We start from the raw sequence: 26,555 nt of genomic DNA, 5'->3' as shown, positions 1-26,555 counted from the left end.
TGAATAAGCGAGCAGAAATAAAACTCTGAATATCATCCAGGCAACCGGCCGGGATGTGTACCTAGCGGGTTTCTTCTCGCTGTAGCTCAAATGACAAAAAGAAGCGGGGTGGGGTGGGGTGGCGTGGGTGGGGGCGTGGGGTAGGGGGAATAAAATAAATTGATCAAGAAGAAAATCCCCCTTCCCAAAAAGAAGGCGCTGCCCCTGCCCGGGCGTGTCTGGCTCTATCTGCCCCGCTGCCGGCGCCAGCCCACGCCGCCCGCTCAGCCCCGCCGCTCCACGGACACGCATCGGTTTGAAGGGAAATTTCTCCCCCCCACCCCCCCCCCGCCCCGCCCCGAGACGCTGCTGTTGTCGGGCCAAACACCGATTCAAGCGCAAGTAATAAAGTGGCATGACTGACGTTTGCAAAACACCCCCTCCTCCGGTCCCCCCCCGGGTGGTAAAGCCCCTCTCGGGTGTTTTGCGTGGGGCTTCGGTAGCGGCAGCCCCTGGGAAACCTGGGTGCGGTGGCGAGAAGTGCGGGAGTTGTTACCTCTCTGCATTTACAGCTATGGGTTTCCTACTGGCTCCCCGTTCTTCAAACAGTTAATTCTCCCGGCCGGTGCTCCAGGACTCAGATGGCCAAAATTCCTCGCCCTGAAGCCGAGTCTCCCTCCCCTCCCCATTGGGTCGCAGCTTTTGGGTCTCTCCCGATCTCCAACTCCTATTGGCCGGGAACAGGTTTTTTTTTCTTTTTTTTTTTTTTTTTCTTGACAGGCGCACGCAGCCTGCCTAACTCTTGGAGGAAAAAAAAAAAAAAAAAAAATCCCAGAAGTTTGGATCAATCAGAGAGAGACAGAAGGAAAGGGGAGAAGGGAAAAAAAAAAAAAAAAAGATGAAATCCAGCCTGCAGCCCCTCTGAGCAAGTGCTGGGGACCTGGGCTGAGCACACCCTCCCGGCTCTGCCTCCGGAGTATCTGCAGCCTCATGTAGTGCCTTCGGGAGACTGAGGGCTCCTTCGGGCTGGGGGTGCCGCCGGGGAGGGCTGGGGGGAGGAAGAGGCGAGAGGCTCTGCCTCCGGTCCCCGGGCTCTGCGCTCCCAGCCGCTGCTGCTCTGCCCCGGGGTCTGGGCTGGGGGATAAGATGAGTGAGAGGCGAAGGTCGGCGGTGGCCCTCAGCTCCCGAGCGCACGCTTTTTCGGTAGAAGCCTTGATCGGGACAAATAAAAAGAGGAAACTGCGAGACTGGGAGGACAAGGGGCTGGATTTGTCCATGGAAAGCCTCAGCCCCAATGGCCAGCTAGGGGACAATGAAGACCCGACTCAGTGCCTGGATCTCAACCCCGGTTAGTGCAACTCCTTTCTCTTCGGGACCCCCCCGGCCCCCCCGGCCCCGCTCCTTCCCCGGGAGCCGCCCGCCGGGAGAGCGGCGCCGGGCAGGGCGTCCCGGGAAACACCCGGCACCGGCGGGAGACGGAAAGGCGGGGGGGGTATATAGATTTTGCGGAGATTCCTTGGACTTTGATTTTAATTTCAATTTTTTTTTTTTCCGGTTTACGGGGAGTTTTCTCCTACTCGCTGCGGCTCTCTCCCCCCCCACACTCCATGATCTCTCCGGGAGGGAACGGCGTGTCGTGTCCCCCCCGCTCCCCTCTTCTCCCTCTCCCCTGCCTCTCCGTGCCTGCCGGTCGCGATAGTCCTTCCCGGGTGTCTCGGGACACGCGTTTCGCCTTGCCCCGGAGCTTCCCGACCATCGCGGCGGTCCCGCGTGGGTCGGGAGCAAAGGAGTGGGGGCACGACCCTCGCATCCCCCGTGGGAGGGATCGCTCCCTCTCCTCCTCCGTGCGCCTTTCCGAGACACCGGCCACCACCCCGACTCCGTCCCGCGGGGACCGTGCCGCTCTAACTGGAGGTTTCGGTGGAGGAAGAGGAGGAGGAGGAGGAGGAGGAGGAGGAGGAGGCAGGCGCCCCAGACCCAGGCGAGGGGCTCCGGCTCCTCGGATCGGCGGGGACCCGCTGCACAAAGCACCCACGCCCCGCGGCGAGCTCCCACCCGAGACCTCCACGGGCCGGGCTCAGCCCGGCAGCGAGGGGCTGGGGCGGGGGGGCCCGATCCTTTCCCCGGGATCGGGCCCGCCGGGACGCTGCTCCCGGCAGGGAAAAGGGGCTCAACCGGGAGCGGGGGTGACGAACGGGTGAGGGTGGGGGTGTCCCGAGGAGTTTGGCCCCCGGTAACGAGCCTGGCGCTTCTGCACGGTATTTGGGGAGAGAGAACACGAGATTTCCCTCGTGGTATTTGTACTTTTCATTTTAAACTTTTCTTTGTTTATTTATTTTTATTTAAAGGGGAGCCGGTAGCTTGGAGGGATCATTTGGCTTCAAGCGAAACCCTCTGTCTGCTCTTGCGTGTCCGTGTCCCGTGTCCCGTGTCCGTCCCGCCCCCCCCCCCCCCCCCAGCCTCGGGCCGTTTCCCTCCGGCCTAAAACGACGGTCCCGCAAAAAGCAGCCGCGGCCCCACGGCCACCCCGCGTGGGGAAAAGCTCGCTGCCCCCCCGCGCCCTTCTCGCCGCCCCCCGCCCCGCTCCCCAGCGCCTTCGGATGGGACGGAGGGAACGGGCCCCGGCTCCCGGTTAGAGTGTGCGGAGAAAGCGAGTTTTAGGTAATTTCTCTTTATTTTTCATAGTCGGGGGGGAGAAAAAGGGTTCAAGCGATTTCTGGGCGCGATCCCGCAAGAGAAAGAGCAGAAATTTCCTCCACCCGCGCCAAGTCCACTCTGCTGCACTTGGAGAAGAAAACGCCTTTTTTTTTAAATTTTTCTTTTCTTTCTTTTTTTTTTTTTTTGCGTGACATTCCCCACGCTATCAAGAAGCATCCGCTGCCCAAAACCCAGCATAAAAAAATCCCAACTAACCAAACAGAAAAACAACCAAACCAAACCAAAAAAGGGGGGAGAAAGAATTAGAAATCGAGGTGTAAAAAATATCTGCTGTAAAAAAAAAATTTTAAAAGTCTTTTAAGTGTTTTTGAAGGGAGCGAAAGACCGGCAGCTCCGGAGCCCTCGCCCCGCTCCGCAATCAAGGAACCGCATTTCATTTTGCTTGTAACAGCAGCGGCCCTTCCCGGTGCGGATCCTAAGGAGAAATAAGTAAAATCTGCTGCCTGGGACCTCTCTGTCAGAGGAGCGATGGGCCTAAAGGAGAAGGGACAGAAGCCATCAAAATATCAACCGCTAAAAAAAGAGCTGACGGTTTCCGAGTCTTCCCCGTTCAAAACACGAAATACGCGAACGGAACGACACAAATCCGCTTTCCAATAACAGAGCAGATATGTGCATCGGTCTTCTTTTTTTTAGAACCGTTTCTCCTTAATTTTTAGCCGCAATAGGGTATATTTTTGGACGGTCTAGAAGTTTAATTTGCCCGTTTCTCCAGGAATTGTAAAGAAAAAACGGGAAAACTCCCCCTGCGCCAGACTGGAGAGCGGGAGAGAATGGCTGCTAATGCCTGAAACCTTAGAAAGCAAACGTGATGTTTTTCATAAAGCAAAGGAAATCAAGAACAGTTTGAGAAATCATTTTTAGGAGCTTGATAGACTTTAAATAAAGTCCGCGACTGTAATTTGCACAGTCACTTCATTAAACCTAAATCCTCCGCGGTGTACCTTTGCTGCTGGGTGAAAATTGATTAGCGGCTCTATAATGGCCACCAAATTCCATCTTTACAAGACCCAATTAAGAGCAAACTTTACACCTAAACTATTTTAAACTCGCCAAATCTCCAGCGATATAGCAAAAAAAAAAAAAAAAAAAATTTAGGGAAGGGCTTTTTTATAGCGTCCCAAAGGTTCAAAACTCAAAGCCTCTGCCCCCGAGTACCGTAGGAAATAACACGGGGCTGTTCCTTCTGCTGCAGATATTATCGGTTCGGGGGTGCTTACAGAGAGGCCCCAAATATTGCAGTACCCCCCGGGAAATTCCGTGTTGATTTTCCTGCGATAACCTAAATCGGCCTAGCCGGGTTTATCCATCTCTCCGCATACCCCCCCTCCCCAATTGCAGTTCAAGAGGGGCTGAAAAAACCCATTCGCTGCGGGGAACCCAGCCCCGCCGAGGGAAGAGTGGGGCTTCGCTCTCCTTTTTGCAGCTCTTTTCCCTGCAGGCGGCTGCGGGGATTTTTCTCTCCCACGCGTTGGTCACGACTCCCTCCCCACGGCGAGTGGTTCTCCCGGCGTGGGGGGCTCGGCCGCCCTCGGGGGCCGTGTACAAAATCCAGTCTTGAAGGGGGGGGGGGACACGACACACAGGGGACACCCGTGGGAGGCAGAGCTCCCCGTTTTGGGGAAATCCTTCGCTCCTTACGTGCGATTTTCCAGCCGTGCCCAAATCCTCGGGCGACAATATCGGCGAGCCCGAGGGACCTTTCCCACCGGCGAATCTTCCCGGGTGAAGCGAGGGGGCAGGTTGGGAGGTGGCCGGGAAGGGGGGGCGGAAAGGTGAGAAAAGCCAGCGGAAAAATCCCCCGAGTTTGTAAAAAATATCTCCCGAGCATCCGAGTTATTTATGTCTCGGCCGTGAATCTTGTCGCCAGAGTTAATGTGCTGTTTTACGAGACTCATTTAAAAGGGGGCTAAGGCTGGGTTTTAATCACGTGCGGGTTTTAATCACGAAGTCGGGAAAAGGAATTCAGGATTACAGCGGCTCTCCCCCTCTCCCTCCCCTTTCCCCGTCCTGCTCGAGGGTTCCACGCGTGGGCCCCTCGGTGGAGCCTCCCCCGGCTCCTGCCCCCGCCGCCTCCCCGCATCCTCGGCTCTCACCGCCGCTGCGGAGAGGAAGAGGAGGAGGAGGAGGAGGAGGAGGAGGAGGAGGAGGAGGAGGAGGAGGAGGAGGTGGCGGGCAGCCCTCCGTCCCCTCGGCAGGTTTGGTTTCCGAGGGCAGCAAAACAATGGGCTCGGGTGTCTGCTGGGTATTTATAGATTAAACCTGAGCGACGGAAAGGTCACGGGGGGGCTGGGGGGGGGCAGGCGTTGCCTCCCTTGATGTATATATTATTTACCATCGTTCACAGCCGTGCCTTTCCTCGGCCCTTCCCTCTGCCAGCCCCCGGGGCGCAGGGACAGACCAGGCAGAGCCCAGCGCGCTCCTTTGCTCGTCGAAAGTTTAAAATCTTTTTGTTTGGTTTTTTTTTGGGGGGGATACGTCTCCCCGCGGACGCGTTTCCCTCCCCCCCCCCCCCCCCCCCCGAAACACGGCGGTTCCCTGAGGCGGTCGGGGTCGTTACACGGCGAGACGCTGGACAGGCGCTTCGCAGGCAGAGCAAAACGGTGCGGCTAAAAATTTAGGATTTCTCAGCTTTGGGACCATGCTGTTCCTCGTAAAGAAACACGCTAGTGAGTTTGGAAACGAATTTCACCAGTGCCGTCTTCATATCATGCATCCCATCGGTATTTCTGATGGCATATATTAAAAATGCACCCGTCGGTTAAAACAAACAAACAAACAAACCAAAACAAAACCAAAAAAATTTTGAGAGTTTTATTTTAGTCAATCCGCAAAGGCATTGCACTGCAAGTTGTTTTTCGTTCCGTGTGTTTTTCTAAAGCCACGTTAACGAACTACAGCAAAGCTTTGCAACGAGAGAAAACAACACGGCACACATTTTGAGACCTACAACGTGTTTATTACAGCTGCTTATCCATAAGATTAAGATCCGATAGCTTGACAAAGCCTTCCGTGGCTGGCAAGAGTAAAACCTCCATCTCTTTTACCACGGCGTGTGGGTTCTCCTGCCTGTCCTGGGAGGTGGGAGGATTAGCCATCCCAACCCCGCTCTGCCGCAGGGTACCTGCTCCTCCTTGCCTCTGGAAAAACACCCTCCACCGGCCATACAGCCCACCCACCCTCCGGAGAGGGCAAACAAATTTTAAGAGCTGGAGAAATGTGATTGATGATACGTGATTTTTGTAAATTTTTTTTATACCACTGCTCCTGAATGCTCGTATTGATGAAGTCCCATTTTTTGAGCAGCGCCCATTAAACCTGCGAGTAGGGAGTGACTTAGTTTGGTTCCTGACGTAGTTTCTCACTTCAGCTTTTGTTTGAGTGCTCGGTGGACGGGGCTAGGATTTCAAGAGCTGGCAGAGAACTTTTCCTCCTCTCTTTCCTGAGGTAGGGGGAATCGGCGTACACCGTCCTCTGCGTGGTCCTTGAGGCTCGCTGAGGAGCGAGGCTCCGTAATGAGGTGTATGGCAGAGAGCGTCAGCTTTGCCTTTGGCAGAAGTGCTTGGGACTGGGCTTTATTGATGTGAGGTCTTTCTAACGAATGTGTGTGTGACTGGGACTGTATGAATTCATCCCACCTGTTGGATCATCAGTTTGCCTCCTAAGGAGGGGATACCGAGCTCAGACCCATTGCTCCCTTGTGGACGCGATGGAAGGAAACGTGAAAATCTGACCCTCGTAATGTCTCTGCTCCCCCGGCGCTCCGGCCGCGGAGCTAATGCTCTCCCCCTTCCCAGAGGAGAGGGTTGCAGGAGGCAGATGGAGCTGTCCAGATGAGAGCCAGGAGAGCCCTGGGGGAGCTCGGGAAAGGGTTGCCTTGGTCAAGTTCGTACAACTCTGACCTTGGAGCCAGCCGGAGGAGACAAGAGAGCGAGAAGGATTTGTCTCTGCGGTAACACGCGTCTTACTGAATCGGTGAACTCCCGCGGCTGGGTTTGTGAAACTCTTCCTGCAGAGAGGTGAATTGCTCACGCTGTATTAAGAGGGCAGGTAATAGAATAATAGAGACAAACCTTACAGAACGGCGGAGTGTTAGAAAAATGGCAGCGTGTCAAACGTCTTCCTTTCTTTTGTATGTATTTTAAATCTGCAGCATTTTTTACGCAGGTTTATTCCATCTGCTGGGAAGGGGAATGCTGCTATTTCAAAAGACATTACTTGTCTTTGACAAGAACTTCAGGAGAATCCAAAAAGCTTCTGTTACAAGCAAAAGTCAAGTAATTCCTTACAAACCATCAATCACTTCTCCCTCCTCCCACTTGGGACTGAGCGCTTATATCAAATATCAGCCCAGCTAGCCTCTCCTCAGGCAGAAGTGTCCAGCTTTATCTGTATCTGTCTTTAAGGAAAACTGATGCTTTTTTCAGATGGAAAAGTTGAAAGATGCCTTCCAAGAGTGCTACATTCAGGAAAGAGCATTTGCATTGTTTTACAACACAGTCGGTGCCACTTAAGTCACCTCTGTTCAAGCAGATCACCGTTCCTATTTTAATCAATTGGATTCCTGTATGAATCTTTGCTTGCAGTCTTATGTCTTCAAAGGTCAAAGCGTGAGTTTTTTAAATTTTTTTTTCCCCCTGCCTTCTGATCTAGATTAATAAGCTTACGCTAGTTTAAAGAATGCACTAAAATCAGTGTGAGAGTGCTTGGAAAATTCCTGGATATATTGAGAGCGGCTCATATGGCGTTTACATCAGTTCCTGTTGCAAGTCAAATCTATTCAAGTGGGATTTAAATCACCCCAAGCATCCATATTGAGATCTGTAGTTTACACCTGTGATGTAAAATCAAGTTCAGTGAAAAAAGCTGAAGTTTTCTAAAACTAACAACGTTTCAGAGATCAACAGAGTTTCCCGGAGAGGCTGAGCTTGCTAGTGCCTGTTGATGGAATTCCAGGATTTTATGCTAGCCCTTAGCTCTCTGACATCCTCCTGAGCAATACAGTTACTTTGCGGTAATGGGATGGGAAGTTATGGTTAAATCCCGACAGATTTAAGCAAGAGCACCAGCGGGCACCTGGGCATACAGGGAAAGGCAGGTGACTGGGGGCTTCCCAGCGCTCCAGTGCCTAATCCTGCCCAGAGCAGCCCTGCATAGCAGGACGTTGAAAGATTTGGCTTTTCTGGCTTATTAGTCAAACTAGAATTTCCACGGGTGGAGAGCACTGTGCAGCAACACCAAGACATTTTTATTTTCAGAGGAAAGAAAATGGTGTAGCTTTTTGCTGCTTATTTCCAACACTGGTTAAAATAGGTTACGATTCCAACCTTTCTGCCTGTGAAGCATCTGCTGTCTCAAAATGCAATGCCATTGCATTTCTAGGGGTAAAAGCTGTAGCGTGCGTTGGTGAGAAGGGCTAGGGAAGATAACATGGTGTTATGGTAAAACTAAGTTGAAATACCTTTGAAAGCAGATTAAGATATTTTAAAACTCTGAGAGGAAACGTAGTGCCAATTCAAGTTCTAGCACCAATATTCATGCCGGGGGCATCTTTTAATTGCATATTCTGCAAGATCAGAAAACAATGAATCAGTAAATCAATCCAAGATGTGACAAAAGCACTTGTTACAATAATATTTATAATAATATTTCCATATGCCATTTGCTCAGATGAGCTATTGACCTGACAGTACTGTGAAGATGGTGAAAGGATTGTCCGAGTCAAAGCCCCGTGACAGTGGGCTGTCCCATGCTTGCTGTATATTTGCAAACGCAGACTTACAGCTGCTAGAGGGAAGGCTGCACCTAGCAAATGCCTTAGGCCAGCCCATACTGATTCCCAGCAGCTGAGGAATTCAGAGGAGGATTTTTCATCTGGGGACTGAGCAGAAAAAAAGTCAAGATGGTGAGGAGGCATTTAGGTTTGGTTGAATAAAAGCTGTTTGTTTTTTTTTTACTTTATTGAGAAACAGGAAAACTTAGGTTTTGGCCAGCCTTTAAATATTTATTTTTGTGTCGTCAAACTACATCATGTTTTTAAGTTACACAACCATTTTAAAAATGGATCCCCAAACATCCTTGTTTAAATTAGTTAAAAAATATTTTTTAAAAGAAATTATAAAATGAATTTGCAATTAAAAAAATAAGGCATTTTCATTTAGATAATAATGAAATCAAGCATTTGGACATTCAAAACTGCTTCCCCATTTTTCTTCTTTTAACAAGCAAAGTTATTGGCCAAATTGTGCGGGATTTCATAAATAAGTTTTAATTTCTCCAAAGCTCTATTTTCTTCGTCAATTCACTACATATATGTATTAAAAAAAACCCCAAAAACGCTCAGTTAAACTCTTGCACGGTAGAATTCAGTCCCTGTCGTAGTGGACAGTTTCACTGCACCACATCTGCACCTGCTCATTCTTCTTAAGGCTTTTGCTTTTTGGGCAGGAAATCTTCCAGTATTGTTAAATGGACATTTTCAGCAACATCCACACATGTAGCTCTTGGAAAGAAGCTTGGGAAGAAGTGATTGCCAACCACCTTTACAAGAACCGATTTACAGTTTCTAAAGAGTACTTAACCGACTGGTTAAGAACTGACACAAATCATATTAATAATCAGCACATTTATACGAATGCAGCCACAGCAAAGATTGTTTGAAAATCAGTGGGCCAGGGCACACAGAATAATTATGAATGACTTACAGTTCTTTGACTTCACTCAGGGGCTGGATGCACTCTTGGCTAGCATTAACATTTTTCCCATGACCAATGAATTAACAAAACCAAGCCTCTACTTTTAGGAGCTTCCGGAAATAGAGAACTCCCTGATCGGAAATCTACCCTGAAACTAAGGGGAAAACTGAAGACACCAGAGTGTCTTTGCTTTTAATGAGAGTGAAGAACTGTGCATCGTAGACTTCTTAAGAAGCTGCACCAGTTAACAGCAGTATCCCTAAATCAGGTACCCAAAGTGCTGGCTGACTGCATGGATGCTTACAGACACGAAGTAATTCTGGAGAACACATCGTAGCATTTAGAAATGAATGGTGCATACAATGAGTAGGTTAGGGAGTCTTCAAAAATAGGTTTTTGTTGTTTTATCCCTGAAATGCCTGCATATCAGTTCTGCAAGTTTGAGTTTGCTGAGGAAGAAGGGACCTTGGGAATAGACGGAGAGACTCACAGATAGACATTTTTTTCACCTACTTGCCGCACTGGATTGTCCTCAGTCCTGCTCAGAGGATCCTATTAAAAGGTCAGTTATTAAATGTTCGCAGGTGTTATTGTCATCACTTCTACAAGCATCACTTAGTGTGATGAAGAAATTACCCCAGCGCTGCCTTGTCATCCCTCTTTCAGCTTTGCACCTAGATGCACTTTGCACAGAAAAAATGCCCATGTATTTTTATTGTGCTCTAAGCAGTCTTCCTTCTCAGGGGGAAAAAAATAGTAGAAGGCAACCTGTTGAGCATTCCCTTGTACCCCCTCTGACCTTAATGGAAACCCTCCCACTGGCTTTTTTAAAAGCAGGCTTCAGCCTTGAGGTTGTACTGGACTCTGCTGCTGCCTTAACTTGTAATAAAATACCACGCAATAGCTGGGATTGGCAATCCTAAATTTTTAGTCGACATCTCCTCTTGCAAAGATGTGTATCTTTTATGTATCAGGCATCTGAAAAACTAGAGAACAAAGAGATTGGAAGTGCCCTATGACATTGCAAAATACAGTGGGGCGAAGGCTGTGGGGCAGCGCGCTTAGGAGGCAGCTGCTAAAGGAGGGCCCGATTCTGCGAGGTGCTGAGCCTCTGTATTTCAAAGGACTTTACGGTGCTCATTTTCAAGGGCGCAGCTTTTGTGACCTTATTTTCAGTGGTGTTAAGAATGTGTAATCGCCACGGAGATCTCGACCTCTCGCTTGATTTCTGCTCTGAGATGCCCTAAGCAGACGGCGATAGCCAGAAAGTAGCCTCCCCTTCAGCGTAACTGTCAGGATTGGAATAAGTTTGATTTATGTACGGGGATTTCTTTTTCATCTGCTGGAATACTGTATCAGTCTGTATGAGTGAAATAATCGTGACAGTGAGGTTAATGCCTGGGTGATCACTTTTATGCTATGGAAAGATCATGTTTTCCTCTGCTCTTCAGTTTTCCTGCAAATGCCTGATAGCGTGAAAACTATCAGGTTGGATCAGATACGGGTTTCCAGATTATGCCCATCTTTGCAATTTCTAAGCGCTCCTGCCTTTTTACTCTGTGATACGATAAAACAGTGCTCCATACAAGGCAACGAGGCTGTTATTTTTAAACTGAGAAGTTGTTTTTTACTTCAGAAAACTTAATCTTTTTATGCCAGGAGGTTGTAGGAAGCTGGGAAAATATAGAATACAGCACATGGTGGTGGGTGCCTAATGGTTTTTATTTTGCTCCAGAATTTAAAAGATTTAATAGAGGATTTATTATTGTAGGATTTGGGGGTTTCCTGTGCCAGGCTCCTTGGAGCAAATAAAAAAACAGTCTTCATTTACCATCAAACAACCCTAGCAAAGTCTCCATCTGCCTAGCGGCAAGCTAGTCACGTTATTCACTTCAATGCTCGGGAGTGTAAGACTGTAACATCACAGTTCTGTTACGCAGGTCCCTGCGACGCTGACGGAGCGGCAGAAAGCCTACACTGCCCCATTAGAGACTGCTCGGATTATTCTGTACATAGTAATTCTGTTTACTCCATAGCTCAGGAAATTGCGCCTGGGCTGGGGAAAGGGAGGGCGGCTGTGGAAGTGCCTCGCAGTGGGCCGTTACAGAAATGGACAATAATTAATAGCTTTTGTGAAAATATAGTCATATAATGCAGCTTCAGGGAAAAAACCTCCTTCTACTTCTCAGAATGAAAGATTCGATTGTGAAGCGGCTGTTTATCAAGAGCGTTACAAGACTGATTGCTTGAGTTACAGTAAGGTCCTGAGCATCATTTATCCAGGGTAATTTGGGAATAATTGATGTAGAAAAAATGATAGAGAGAGGCTTGGCTGAGTACGTACGGGGCACACGAGTGAGTAATCTGGTATGGTTACAGCCTTTAACAGAAAAGCAATTTGGCCCCAAAAGGGGATGCAAAATGTCCGGGGCGTTTGTTGCCTCTGTCCTTTTGCCGTGTCAGATGCCTCGTCCCTGGTTGTGCTCTCCGACACCCGCTGGACTGGGATGTCCCGGGGCTGCCGTAGGTGCCGACTTGTCCTTGGGCTGAGAAACGGTAAGGAAACGGTAAAGGAAAAACAAATTAAGAATAGGAGTGCTGGAGCTCAGCCGGGACACGGACTGGGTGCCCCGTGTCGCTCTGTGGGGCAAACTGGCTGGGGACAAGGGACATAACGCGCCAGCCAAGGGACCGGCTCACGCCGCGTCAGCTTCATTTTCACGTCGAGTCGCGCGCGTGCGCTGTCCGCCTGGGGATGAAATGATGGAGAAATCGGGAAGAGACAAGTTAATAGGGGCAAAGGAGTAGAAAACCAGGCAGAAAAGGGGATCGCCGCTGGGAAGGAAGGAGGAGAATGAGGCAGGAACGGGTGTAGGCCGGGGCTTCATTTCCTACCCACCGGCTGCTCGCGGCACGAGGAGGAATTAGAAACTATTTTCAGGCTTTCTCCCTGCATCTGGGTGCCCTCCTGGGTTTTTTTTGTTTTGTTTTCTTTTTTTTTCCTCCCCCAAATAATGAACAGCGCGGTTCCTATAAATGAAATATACTGTTCAAAATAGTTCATGAAGGCAACTTAGTACATTATACCAGACAAACGTAATAATTTGGTGTAGCTTACGTATGTGAGAGGCCTGGGGGAAAAAAGGGAAAACCTCTCAAATAAGCAGAACCTTTCCGGAAAAAGAACAAGGTTTCTTCGCATGGTCTTTGTTCTCCAGGGTTCGATGTGAAAAAATCAGGAATTTCAGGTAAAATTATAAAGCCTCTTCTAGATGAAATATTTTCTCTTACAGTGAACTTGATAGGTTTTTTTAGAATAATTCTTAAAAACCTATTTGCTACTTTTGCTACTTTTACACAGGCCTTCAGCCTTTTTATAATCAATAGATGTTACACATGGAGTTAAGTCTATTTTATTATGCAGTTGCATTGGCTGTACATTATTGATTTCCCTTGTATATAAAAATCAGATATTTCAGTGCTTTAAATTATTATATATTTAAATTTTCAATATACAGAAGTTTTTTATGTGCCCGAGAGAACATGTTAGTCATTATTGCAATGAGTGTAGTTATTTATTATATAGGTATACCTAGAGGCAATTTCTAATGGCTAATTAAATTACACATAGCACATTTCTTATTGTTAAGGAAGTAATTAAACTGGACTTATGATGATCATCTACTACAGATAATTCAGTCTTCCCCCTCTACTTGAAATTTCTACTTGTTGTTTTGTTTGTTTACGTGTTTTTCCTGGGCTTGGGAGTGGTGGGAAGAGGGAGGCAGCTTTCCTGCACAGTAGCAAAATTTTTTGGAAATGTCACTCCGGCTAGGGCCACGTAATTTAAATGAAGAACTACGAAGAGTAGTAAAGGTTTCTTATTACAGTTATTTGTAGTTGAATGAGAATACTTATTTGTGGACTGACCCTTAATAATTTTATTTATAAATAGACAGTTGCTGAGTATTCATGAAAATGCCTGACAGTCCTGAATTAAAATATAAATAATTACATCTCGGATAGTTGCTATTCACTGTAGCATTTAGGCAGTGATGTTTGCTGGGCAGATAAATGGGAAGAAAAAGCTTATTATTCTTCTTATGGTCATCTAAAGAAGTGTATACTAGTTATTTTGTACTTCTTTCCTGAAAAATAAGTGTGTTTCTTTTTTTAGTCTTTTTTTCCCTATTTCTGCTTCCTTTTTCTTTACTCCAGATTCAAGGTTGCAGTGTTTTTGACTCGTCTGAGTCATGACTTTTCTCCTGTAAATCAGGATGCTTATCTAGCTTTATTTCTGAAGCAAGAGGTGATTCATCGTTAGCACTTGGGCTGTTGCACGTACTGAGACTGTTGGCTCTTTGGGACAGCCCCATGAGCTCCTTTGCTTACGTTTAACAGTACAGTGGAGCGTCAATCCGCATCCAGGGCTTCGGGACATTACAGTTGTACAAAGAATAATATTTTGAAGGTGTTGCTGGTTAGTCACCTTCCTTTAATAAGACAACATTCGCACCAACTGTTTACACTGTGGTTGGCTAAATTTTTTCCCATGTACATACTAAGATGTGATTCTTCATTTCGTATGTCAGACTTCGCTGCTTTCAGCACAGCAGGTCAAACGCTCTTAACTCTTCCCTGGTATCTCCATTCTTAGGGAAAAAGGGACTTTGACCAGGATTTGTCATTATTTTACTTGTGGTCTGAGTTTGACGTCATTTAATAATAAATGCAAAGGGACGCTCGATGATATTTGGTTAGGAACTCAAATCTCAATACAGTGGAAACCCTAAACGAAGAATGAAGAAATAATCAACGTAGAGTTTTGTGGAGTAGAACAGAGGTGTTGTGTGAAATCTCCATTTTACAAAGGAATATTTTGTGAAAAAAAAAAATAATCAGAAATTCCAGAGATATGTTTCCTCTTCCTCTGTCTTAGATGTTGGGAGAAAAGCCCTTTCTTCTTGTATATCTGAAAAATAAACAAGGGAATAGAAAGCAGGAGTTTTTCTTTTGCGGGGGCAGGGAGCAATCTGAAGCTGAAGGCTTAGTTTGCAGAGTTGGCAGAGCAATTAAAAATAACAGGTTTCTCAATTCAAATTGTTGGCTTGAAATGCATCCTGATTTAGTAAGGAAAGCATAGGAATCAGTCAGTGATTGAGTCCCTCACACAAGGGATTTGCAAAATTGGAGATCTAACAGTTTCATTTTCTTCAATTAAATTTTGGCTACCCTCGCACAGATAGAGGTTATTTTTTAGGAGGACATGACTTTCAAAAGTTATTTTAAAATATTTGTTTCTTTGTTTCCCTTCAGAAGAGTCTGCAGATACCTATTTGGGGCCAGATTCAGCAAACGGCTGAGAACTCTAGCCTCCTGTCACTGTATTTAAACAAAAGCTTACCAGCAACAGTGACTTATAGCAAAACTTATATTCCCCATTTTTAGTGAATGTAGTTCTCCCTCTCTTTTTTGCTTTTGTTCTAGGATTTCTTTTGTTTAAGAACTGGGGTTTTTTTGCAGGGAGGAAATTCCTGCTGCTCTTACCAGTTCGGAGACAGCAAAGAACTTGGGTTCAAATCCCATTTTGCTTGCTATATATTTTCTCCATGTTGTGTGCATGTATATAAGCCTCTCTCTATAGATACATTTATAATATGTACACGTATATATTATACTAATAATATTTTGGTTATAATTTTTTTTTAAAAAACAAGACTGTTTTTCTAGGGCAACTAAAACCCTGAATTTGAACATTTACCATATTTTAAGTATTTTAGAAATACCAATCTTTTCCGTTCATATTTTGCACTTCCAGTTTGTTATGGCAACAAGTATTAGTTAACAGTCTTACGTTTGACAGATTCTAGCTGACGCTAGAAGTAGGAGAATCATACTCTGCAAGAGGTTTCCGGTACTTGGTAATGAAAGCTACTTTCATTTTACAATGGAATTTAAACACCTGTTTTTGTATAGGGCAGCAAAAAAAACCCCCTTTCTTTTTAATGGGAGAAGCATTGTTCTATGCATCGATTTATCCAATTAAGCTTGCAGCAAGTACCTAATCTTCAGGAGTTGAAGGCAGAACTGTCTGCTGTCTTTGGTGAGAACCGCTCGACAACCAGAGCATTCCCACTTATCCAGCAGATATATTTGTGGCAGCAAGGGTTTCCCTCCAGGCAAAAGTGGAGGTGAAATCTTCTTTTAGAAGGGCAATTCAAAAAATTCCCCGTGTTAAACAGAAGTGCAAAAAACTCTTTTAATGAAAGACAGATTGCAAGCGTTTGCCTAAGATTATCACTCCGCTAAACTGAAGCAGAGCAGCCGAAATTCCTGCATCCCTTACAGCCCGTGAGCAAGGCAAGGGCAAAAGCTGGAGGGAGAATATTCGATAGCATGGGAGCAAACAGCTGTGAGGAAGAAAAAGCTGCACTTTTAGTCGCTGAATCTCTCAGCAAAAGAAAATAATAGTTCAGTAAAAGCCAAACCAAGCAAACCCTGGGCTGTGCCATGCCATAAATCCTTAAAGGGACACTTTCAGCTCAGCTTTAAAAAAAAAAAAAAGATCAGTTCTGAAGTCCTCGAGTTTCTGCTCCCTTTAAATACTCTGGCTGGCATTTAAAAGTGTATAAAACTTTAATTTTTGTTCCTGGGATCTTTCCCTCTTTGTGTTTGCAAAGGTGGTTTCTGTTAGCTGGTTTCCTCCTTGCTATCCGAGGCCCTGATCCTGCCAAAATGTATTCATGTCCTTTATTGCGGCGAGTCTCCCATCAAAATCCCTCCCAGCAGGAAAGGTGAGCTCACATTTATGTGTTTGTAGGATCGGCGCCTAATTGTAGGGGAAATGGAAACTGCACAGGGTTCTGTCCGTGGCACAAAGTAAACAATAGAGAGTATGGAGTAAAGTACATTTCTGTAATACTTCAGTTACAGAAATGCTAGTTGTGATGTGTAACTCTAGTCAGGGACAGACCCTTCAGAGAGGAATGTAATTTTTCACGTTAAAAGTGTATAGTCTTAAGCAGAAATAGCCATTAAAATAGCATGTATTGAAATTATTGTAGTTGTGAGGTGAGGAATCAGGTTCTTTATTTTCATTCTATATTTTCCTTTCAATGTAAAACTGTCAAGCCCTTTTGTTGCTTGCCATTGAACTCCAGTGGGATTTTGACTTTATTTCCCTGGTGCATGATCTTGTTTTGCATATTTAGCAGTTCTGATAATGGAACTTAAGATAAGGCCATTCAGAAATTGCAGTATTTATTAAGTCACCTTTTATGGAGGCAACACAAGACAGAACATTAAACGAAATGAAATTGTGACCCCCTGATGTGTCCTTATTCAGACAAATAGTCTGACTGAAGTCACTGGGAGCTGGAAAATACAGCACATGCAATGTAGACATTTACTCGAACCTAAAAGCTTAAACTGCATTGGAAATTGGGGGAAAAAAAAAAGTGTGCTTAAATCATTTACATGCTTTCAAAGATGCTATCAAGATTTAAAGTATGATACTGGCATGCATGACCATAATTGAAAAATCTAGTCTAGCCATAGCATGCTACCTTTAACTGTGCTAGAGCTGGTTGAGATAAAGATTGCAAACCTGCTGTCATCTTACAGAGCTAGGTAAAGTCCCTGCACAGACCCAGCGTGTCTATCAGACCCAGCGTGAAGAATGGGAAGCTGAGCTGTTAGGTGAGAAATTGTCTTTCCTTCTGGGTGTCAACCTGAGATAAAAGTTGGGGAAAGGTGTATGCTGGTACTCAGTTTTTGGACTTCAGTTGCAGGAAAGTTGTGAAGAAGAGAAGCAATCTTTATTTCTTGTTCTCTCTTCTCGCACACTGGTGCAGCTGTTTTTCTGAGAGCCATTTGCAGAGCACAGGTGAGACATCAGTATTTAGATCTTGTAAAATAAAATACGAACGACTGTATAGCAGCACTTCAGGAAGATTTTATAAGCATTTTCTGCTCCAAAGGCCTAGTTTTGCTCTTCTTCTGGGCCCTGAATTCTTGATGACTTTTAAAGGGTATTTCAGTGAAAGAAGCAAGCCTCTTTCAAGCAGCTGGACAAATGACTTGCATTACGTCCTGATGTCTCCATCACAGAAATGTTAGTTCCTCCTGCTTCTTCCCCAGTGGCTATACCCTGTTGTTTACCAACATTTTCAGCTTCATGTACTTTCCCCTGAATATCCCATAGCATCCCAGTTTCAGTTCCAACTCCTCTACTACCTGTCTTGGGATGTTCTGCCTGGATGAGCACATAGCGCAAGTAGCCAAGGGAGCCTCTTAGTTGAGGGTGCTAATTAGTTTAGCCATTGATTTTCACAGAATTTGTAGAAATTTAATTCCTTTGAGACCTCTATCCCTCTGTCAAAGTTGGTTGAAGCCGACCAGTGAGTCAATTTGGATCAGTGGGTCCAGAATATTGAGGGGAAAGGGAAAATTGACCAGCTGATGGCCTCCTGTGAGCCTAATTTCCTAAGAAATACAGCTAAAACATTTGATCCATAGGTAGATGATCTATCCCCTTACATTTTCTATCCCAGTGTTCAAAGGAGATGCTTTAGGCCGGAGTTATTTTATGTGCTTATGAAGGGATGATGAAAAAATAATGTTCCACACTTTCACAGAGTTTTGGTTATTTGTATAGCTTCCTTCTTCAACTTTCAGATCTGAGTGCCACTTTAGGAAACAAAACCAACTGCATAATGCTTATGCACATGCTGCTAAAAGGCACTGATTCTCCGTGCCCTTTTGTTCCTGACATAGGTCTTTTGAACACAACATTTCCCCTCCTTTCCCACAATATTCGATAAGGAGAGAGATAGCTAACATGATGCAGTATATCCCGATTAGCCACCAAATTTGCACCTGCAGATATAAACGGAACATCAAAACTCAAACCTATTAATGTAGACACTCTGCAGATTCACACAGCCGTCCATTGGGTGGTTTTCAGACTTGCTTGGCACCTTGGTTTGAAGGATATTGCGCTTTCTGATGGCGAGGGCAGAGGGGCTGTGGACAGCGGGCAGCTGAGCTTGGCCTCAAGCCCTGCTACTTACCTGCTGCTTGACCTTAAACCAGACTTAGGCTCTATCGGTTTTGGTCCTGTTCATTTTGTTTCAGCCGGTACTTGTGTGTTCAGTCAATGATAAATAAACCTCTGTGTGTGTGAGACCCATTATCTGATATCTAAAGTACACTCAGATATGGTGAAATAAAGATTACCATTTGAATGCAAAGCTTCAGCCTTAACTCTTGGTTGGAGAAGTTCAATGTATTAAACTGCATTATTAAAACACCTTAGGGTTTTACGAATGTCATTTTACTCGCTTGATTTTTCCGGAAGGAGATTTGAGTTGTTACACATTCAGCTGATGTACTGTAACATAACCTTAATGCTGTCTGACAAACAGTTCGGGAGCATTTTCCCAGAGATTGCTGTGCCTTCGCCACTGCGCCTTCCCTTGGGCTGTTTTAGAAGCCCTGACAACTCAGAAGGAAACGTTTCCCCTCGCTTGGTAAACGTTAACATTTTTCTAATGATAATTAATACAGAATTAACCTTTCCTAATTTTTTCAGTGGTTTGATATAAATAGGTACATCCTCTGAGTGAAAATCTCCCCGGCAGGGAAACCCAGATTAAGAACCCATTTACCACATAAGACTAATTTAACCCCCATACTAAGGGTTTAGTATAGTTTGTTGGCTCTTGTGTGGAACACTGGATATGAATTTCACCGGAATATTTATAGATACAACATTCCTCCTTTGTATCACCATCTGCTCACCACCTCTCTTTCTCTAGCTGAGCTTCAGGGTCTGTACCAATGTCAGCGGAAGCTTTAAAATCTGCCATTAAAATAGCAACAACAGCAGAGATCTGCTGTTAAAATAATAGCAACAACATCCCTCTGTGGGATGCTAGGGAACACACGACTATGGACAGGCCTGATCCAGCATTCCTTTCCTGCCCTGGGAGCTTTTTTGGGGGAAAAAAAATAAGAAAGAAAAGAATGCATGGGCTGACTCTGTTTGTGTATAGATAGATGGAAATGTGGAACTACTTTCTCCCATTGTCCTTCTAGCTGAACACTGGGGAGAGAGTGGAACAATGCATGGAAATGTCATGGAGGGAATGTAAAGAGATGCTCAGCAGATGAATCCAATATAAACAGAGCTAAACCCACCGATAATGTTAATTTCTACATTTTTCAAATGACTCTCCATGTAATTGTGACTGAGCCAGCTTCTACACATATTAGAGTTAATGGTAGCAGGATTACAGTTAATGGGAGCGGTCCTTATATCTGATAGCTGTGGGACTGAACTTATGGGTCATGTGTGAAACACCCTGAAAACACAAGTACAGTTGTGAGCAAGAAGACAAGATGTGAAAAGGAAAGTAATAAATAAACAATAAATGTTTGGCAAATTTTTATTTGATTGTAAGGAAAAACCATTGTGGCAACATCATCTGGTTTGGTCCATAAGTTTTTCTTTTTTCAAAGTGGCCAATGATACAGGAAAAGTTGAGAAATGTTCCTGGATAGCATCTCAGCAATGCACGTGTCTAATGAAGTCACATCATATTCGGCAGCACAACTTCTTAGCACATTTTCATGTGTTTGACTAGTAGAACTTCAGAGACAGTGTAATGCCTGACATGAAAATAAGATTGTGGTAGCTAGTATGAAAGAAAAAGGTGATCACAGTGATCAGTAATATATCTTGAGGGGCTTTACTTTTCATATTTTGATGCTGCTTTGATAAAAAAAATAGTGTAAGACTTCAAGGAGACAATCTGAAATGTAGCATAATGTGCTTTATCGAACAGAAAGAAAGGAAGGGGTTTAAAAATTGCCTTTTTCACAGAAGAACTTAGGACTGAGGAACTAAGCTAACCATAACAAAAGGGTATAAAGGACAAATCCTCAAGACAGAAAGCGCCTTTGGCTGATTTCTTATCCTGAAAAGTGCGTGAGTGGCCATTTGCAATGGATGTTAATGGTGTAAAATCAATGGGGCGTTTAGGTGCCTGGGGTGGGATAGGGCAAAGGACATCTTCTCTGGTGCAACAAAACCCGTGAATTCCCATCCTTCAAAAAAGAAACTTACTGTAATCAACTTATATATAGAAGCAGAAGGAGGTTTGCTGATTTTGATGCAACTATTTGGTGAATAACTAGGCAGAAAAACAATTCTGTGTCTTGTGGTGCAATCCCTGTGAAGTGTAATGCTCACTGGAGGAAGCATAAGGGATGAAGTCCGGAGGGCCAAGACTGTTATTAAGGACCAGCTGTATGTCAATGAAGTGACTGCATAGAAAATATTTAGTAATAATTGATAACTGGTCATTTCAGAACAGCAACTTTGTTACTAGTAAAGAGTTCAATCTCTAAAATACTCAAGATCCTGCTCAGCTATTGCACGATACAGATAGACACTTGCAGTTTCATGGCGTAGGAAGAATATACACGGAATTAACTAACAAAGAGCAACACAAAATGCATATGCATATGAGCAGCATATTAAACAATCAATTAATGTTTTAACAATGGTGAAGAGTAGCAGGAATACCGTCTTTGTAAGCACCTTTATTTCCTCTTATATTGTGCAGGATTTTTTACCTTGCTTCCCTTACACGTTCAGAGCGTGCTGTTGGTTAAGTGGAGCATCAGATGAAGGTGTGAACTGCTAGTGTCTCTACCGTCAGAGGGAAAAAGGCTGCTGCACCATCTAAACTGTGCGCGTCTGTCAGCAAGACTATGTGGAAATGAACAGGAGATCAAAACGGGAGGGGAAAATAAGAGATCTCCATAAGATAAGGGAACCCAATTTATTATTTTTAATGACAGGCACATGGAAGAGACGCGTATACCACAGTAGTAACAAGAAACAGTCTGCCAGTTAATAACTGTAGAAGATAGCATTTATTTTTATGGCAGGTCAAGAGCCCGATCCGCAAAACAGATGAAACTTTTCTTTCATGAGCTCAGCAGGCCAGACCCATACCATGCAGGCCACAACTGCAGTTGGACTGGTCTTTGAAGTTAGTTGTATCTGCCTTTGCAGTATCAGGCACATGAAGCCCAAGAATGTTAGAGGAAAAAAATCTTTAAAAAATTACTGTGGAGAAAAGGGGAAGTGGCATAAAGGAAAACAAAGACAAAATCCACATTCTTGTGGCTATAAATCAGTTCCAGTGACCTGAGTGAATTTTCCCTTGTTGGTACTATGTGAGGCTGACCCAGAAAGACAGAAGTAGGAATACAGTAGCCAATTGGGCAGAACAGCAGTGAGATAGGCATTATCTGTGTAATCTGAGATGAATTCCTTTTATTTTTATTCAATAAAAGTAAGAATTGCACAGTGCAAGCCATACGGATGAGGTCAGACTGGGCTGCATCTCTTCTGTGTGCCTATGACTGCCTGTCAGTAATCCACAAGACCTCGAGACAAGGGTTCCAGGCTTTAATTTGATCTTGCACATCTAGTGCCTTTTACTTCCTTGGTCTATTAAGACACTGCAGGACCTCTCCTACTCACTCCGGGGTTTTGCAGAGAAGCAAGTTGGGATGAAATGCCCAGAAGAAGGTTCCTGGCCAGACACACCTTTTCTGTCAAGGATGTACCTGCCTGGTTAGGAAGAAGTATCCATCATTAAAACATATAGTTTATTTGGGTACATCAACCCTGCTCCTTCTTGCTTGTTCCTGGCTACTTTAAGCTATTTTTTCTGTTCAGCTCATTTTTCTCCCAACTGTCCAGCTTCCCCCTTTTGTTTCAGAATCTTCTTCCTTTGCTTTTCCTGAGAAAACTCACCATGCTCATACTCTCAGACCATCTTGCTTACAGCAACATTACTGTTGATAATTCTCTCCAGATGTTGTCTGGCACATGATCATCAGGCCAGGCATTTCCTAAGCTATTTACCTTTCATTAAAGAAAAAAACAAAAACAAAGACAATTTTCTGTTTAGATAACTATAAAACCCCAGACCAAAACACAGCTAGAACATGCAGAAATTGCAAACCAAGATATACAAGATTCAGAAAACCATTAACAAGATACCATTCACATAATGGAAGAATTACACCTGTTAGCAAATGTAAAGAAAAGTAGTATGTGTATAATACATGCGCAATATGTAAATAATTAATATTATTCATAATAAGTATCATGGCTAGGGACCTGGGCTTATTTATTACCTGGTGAATTTCTGCCTTTTGTGTAAGTAAGGAACAGAATCTGGATTTACAAACACTTTTTCCTCTTCTGACTAATTTCTAGAAATTCGACCTGATGGGCTTCTCCATCTGTTACCAAGGCGTCCCAGAATTAGCAGGCTGCATGTTCAAGGAGGAAAGGAGAGGGCCGGTTCAAGGAGGAGACTTGGTATCTTCCACATTTGATCATTTCACGCTTAGGGTCTCACAGCAAGAGGGACATCCTCTCCTCCTTCTGTACCAAATGAACTCCATGCAAGGAGCAGGCAGTAGGCAGCCCAGCAGGTCCGAGGGGATATTGCTGTCTGCTACAAGGGCCAAGGCTCTGGTCAGGTCCTCCCAGAATGTTTGGGTCCCTGACACAACCCAGGATGACAGAAAAGGAGCTTGCATCTCAAGAGGTTATCCAGTGGGAAAAGTCACTGCCACAGAATAGACATTGAATTGCTACTGAGACAGATGCATAGATCGAACTATCTCTTAACAAAATTGGTTTTGAGAAAATCACGCCTGGAAGATGAGTAGCTTACATGTTGTCTCTCTCATTCGCTATGCTGATGTATCTATCTCTCCATTAAAATTACATGTATTTTAGAAATTATTCCATTTTTCCTTGAGTTCACCTATGTCAGTTGCTCAAAAGGGCAAAAAGGTCAGATGAGAGCTCTTATACGATTATTGCTGATTGCTATTGCTGATAAAGAGAGGAATTCTTACTTTATTATCACAAATCTTGCTAAATGGGTGGCAGCTGTCATAATGCAAACAGAACTATACATTAGACTGAGTGAAGAATTCTTTATTTTTAACCAGGAAGGTAAATGGGGAAAAATGAAGGGAAAGGAGTTTTTTCCTCTTTATCTTTGTATATCAAGGAAGGCCAAGTCAAGAGGTGGCTGTATTTTTCTTTTGTCCTTAATCTCTTTCTTATGCAGCATTCATCTCAGAAATTTCCTCGCACCATTCTCATTCTGTATCAATCTACAAATATGGCTTTGCCCACAAGTATAAAACATCCTTCAGCCGAGTTCCGTATTTCAGCTGAGCTCTGTAATAATGTGCCACTCTTTCAGCCCTGTAAGATTTCCCATTGTGGGAGGCCTCAATAGTATGGAGCTGTTTGGTTTTGGCTCTGTCTATTGCCAGATGAAATTCATGACAACAGCTTTTCAAGTCTTTAAAGTGCTGTCTGGTACACATACAAGTAAGTAGTGAAACAGGAAAAGAATGTGAGGGAGTATATTCATTTTCACAAATATATTTTTTTAGCCCATCTCAGAAATCCCAGTTCTTACTCTGTTTCTTAAAGCTCCTTTTTTTTTTAAAATAAATTTTATATTTTGGACCAGATTAATACACAATGACGTATTAGAAGACTTGAGTTATCCAGGTATCTCATTGAATCTTTAATCCACAATAGTTTTGTATCTGCGCTTTTTTGGGGAAATGCAGAAACCCAACCCTTTCCTTTTATCTTGACTAACAATTTTATGTGTAGAAGCCGAGCTGTATCTGCATGTTTGGAACACCACTGCTTATGAGGCTTCCTGTGCTGAAGGTTTCACAGAGAGTTATCGCAGGTCCGGTCTCTCATCTGTCCCCCAGTTGCTTTATTTTGAGACTTCTGCTTAATTCCTTGTGGCCAAAATGAACAGCCGTCAGCTGTCAGCAGGGCCTCGTCAACTGTCTTCCTCTTGAAGACATTCAATCCACTAACAGACGAGCTGTAGGATCTTTATAGAGCATAAGTGCAAGTCCTCAATGTATCCTCAAAATCATATTTTTAGTGCCATCACTGGAAGTTCCTGTTATTTAATTGAATATATTTCTACATGCAGAGACAAGAAGACCAACCTGTATAATTTTCAAGCTTTGCAGCTATCTGGGTATTAAAATTTGAGTTTATTTGTTTCTTCTGGAAGAGAAACTACCTCTTCTTTGCATGATCTTGATAAATAGGTCTAATGACACTGTATTTGGTCATAAGCCCATCTGTTCCTGCTGCCTTATTTGCATTCAGACTTCAATGATAGTACTCACTTCCTCCTTTTAAGTGGGTTATCCAAGAATTCTGAATTTTTCTTGTGGTTCTGTGGGAAAGAAGTCCTTAGAGCAATTTAAAAGTTGTTGGCTTTTGGAGAGTTGACCTGCGATCAATAAAACCTTTTGGTCTCAAATCACCCAGCATCTCTTCTCAACATGTTACCAGATGTCCATTGCTGTCCCTTTTGAAGAAACTGCCATATTATCCGCTTTTTTAAAAGCCTGTCCACCATCTTTCCCTTATATAGTGTTTTGGTTTATGCATTTTTTAGGCTGGTTCTGTTTAACAGATTGGCAGGAAATCCAGTCCCTCCAATCCCTGTGGATTTATGCATTTTTTCACAAAACCTTTTAGTACCTTTCTGCTTATCTCAGACTGAAAGGGATCCACCAGGCCTTTTTCTTCACCGGCTCTTGATCTTTTAAGATGGAAAGCTGTACTGGTAACTTTATCATTTATCCTTGCCTTACAAGCATCCCACAGAGTTTTCTTATCTCAGTGAGCTTATTGTTTTCTTTTAGATAACTCTGAAAAAGCTATAGATATTTCTTTTGCCCTAAGCTATGAGCAGAGTTCCATCCGGTTGCCATCAATATAATCTGTTTTAAATTTCAGTCTTTTAAAATTAGGCACGGGGAGTGAGGATACTGACTGATTACATCCAGGGAGATCAAAGTAACAGGATTTAACAAGCTACTAGTGACAGGGAACACATCAGTGCCTGAATATGCATCACACGGTTGACAGCAGTAAGAGCATCCCCCGAGTTAAGAGCTTACCGCCTTTCGAACATTACCAGCATCTAACAAGGTCACTAGCTTTAAGTTACCTTCTTATCTGCAAATCCTGGTCACCTTGGTCTATCAAGGGCTGGATTCATGAACTGACTGTAATTGTCTCTCCTGTCCTAAATTTTATTAAAAAGCCTCAAAAAAAAAAAAAAAAAGGAAGTGAAGTGGAAGAGGCTTGTGCCTGGATGGAACAGTATGTAGTATACACTCTTTTAAGTTACCCTTTTAGAGGTCTTTGATCAGAATATATCTGCCATCTTCAAACACCAGGCTTTTAGGATGAAAAGGAGGTATTCGACTAATAAAACTGCCACCCCTTTTCCTTTTGATGGCCTGAAGAGCAGTATGGTGTCTGTTCTCATATTGCATCTCAAGCAGCTTTCATTGTTGGTCTGCAGAGGAGCTTCTTGTAATTGTACAGTTGTGTTATTATATTTTTTTTTATTGCTTGTAAAACTTGTTGACCTAAGCTGGTCAACCATTTAACATTTAAAGGCATCATTTGAATTGCATCGTCTGTTCTACTGCCTTTCCAGCTGTTGCTTTTCTAACATTTAAACTTAAAGGCTGTTATTCTACTCCTTTTAGCTGATACTTTTATAAACAACTCAGTGCTGCCTGTTGCAATAGCAAGTATCCCCTTTTATTAATAGAGGAGACGACAAACCTTCAGATAACTTTGCAGGTTTCTTACTACACTTGGTTTACTTCCTTGCTTCGTGTGTTTCATACTCTGTGTCGCTGCCCTAACATTCATTGAGCTAACTTTAGCCATTCTGAATTTCTCCTGTCTTAAGTACCTTCTTGCTACCCTTCCGGGTGTCCAAGCACTGCTGTGTCCTGTGCCCTTTGGAGCACAACTGCAAATTCGAGAGCAGAAATTACTCATTAACAGAAGGTACTGCTCCTAAAGTGGAAGGTGCTTGCAAAATGGAGAGAGATGCTGAGAGAGTAGGGAAGGGAGGGCATCATTATTTTAAGAGCTCTGCCGGTCTCGCCTGTGGGGTCCATTGCTAGCCCGCCTGACAGCCGACACAAAAAGCAGCATTTTGCCTGCCGATCTGCAGCAGAACATTCAAATCAAATGAA

General features: G+C 44.2%; 1 protein-coding gene across 2 annotated transcripts in view; it reads left to right on the top strand.

Annotated features, from left to right (window-relative positions):
- The first annotated feature begins 890 nt into the window (after positions 1-890).
- Positions 891-26,555, top strand: part of TBX15 (T-box transcription factor 15) — a 98,004-nt gene continuing 72,339 nt past the window's right edge. The window contains exon 1 of one of the 2 annotated variants that reach the window (XM_069785913.1): positions 891-1,327. In XM_069785913.1, coding sequence (XP_069642014.1) covers positions 1,126-1,327 — 202 coding nt within the window. In that variant the 5' untranslated portion in view covers positions 891-1,125. Of the gene's footprint in view, positions 1,328-8,496; positions 8,603-26,555 lie in introns of those variants that run through there. The other variant, XM_069785914.1, reaches the window with a different exon arrangement.

The sequence above is a fragment of the Haliaeetus albicilla genome, chromosome 6 (assembly GCF_947461875.1).
Source record: "Haliaeetus albicilla chromosome 6, bHalAlb1.1, whole genome shotgun sequence".
In the NCBI taxonomy this organism is placed as follows: domain Eukaryota; kingdom Metazoa; phylum Chordata; class Aves; order Accipitriformes; family Accipitridae; genus Haliaeetus; species Haliaeetus albicilla.
The sequence above is the reverse complement of the archived record's forward strand: the minus strand, read 5'-3'. Positions and strand labels throughout refer to the sequence as shown.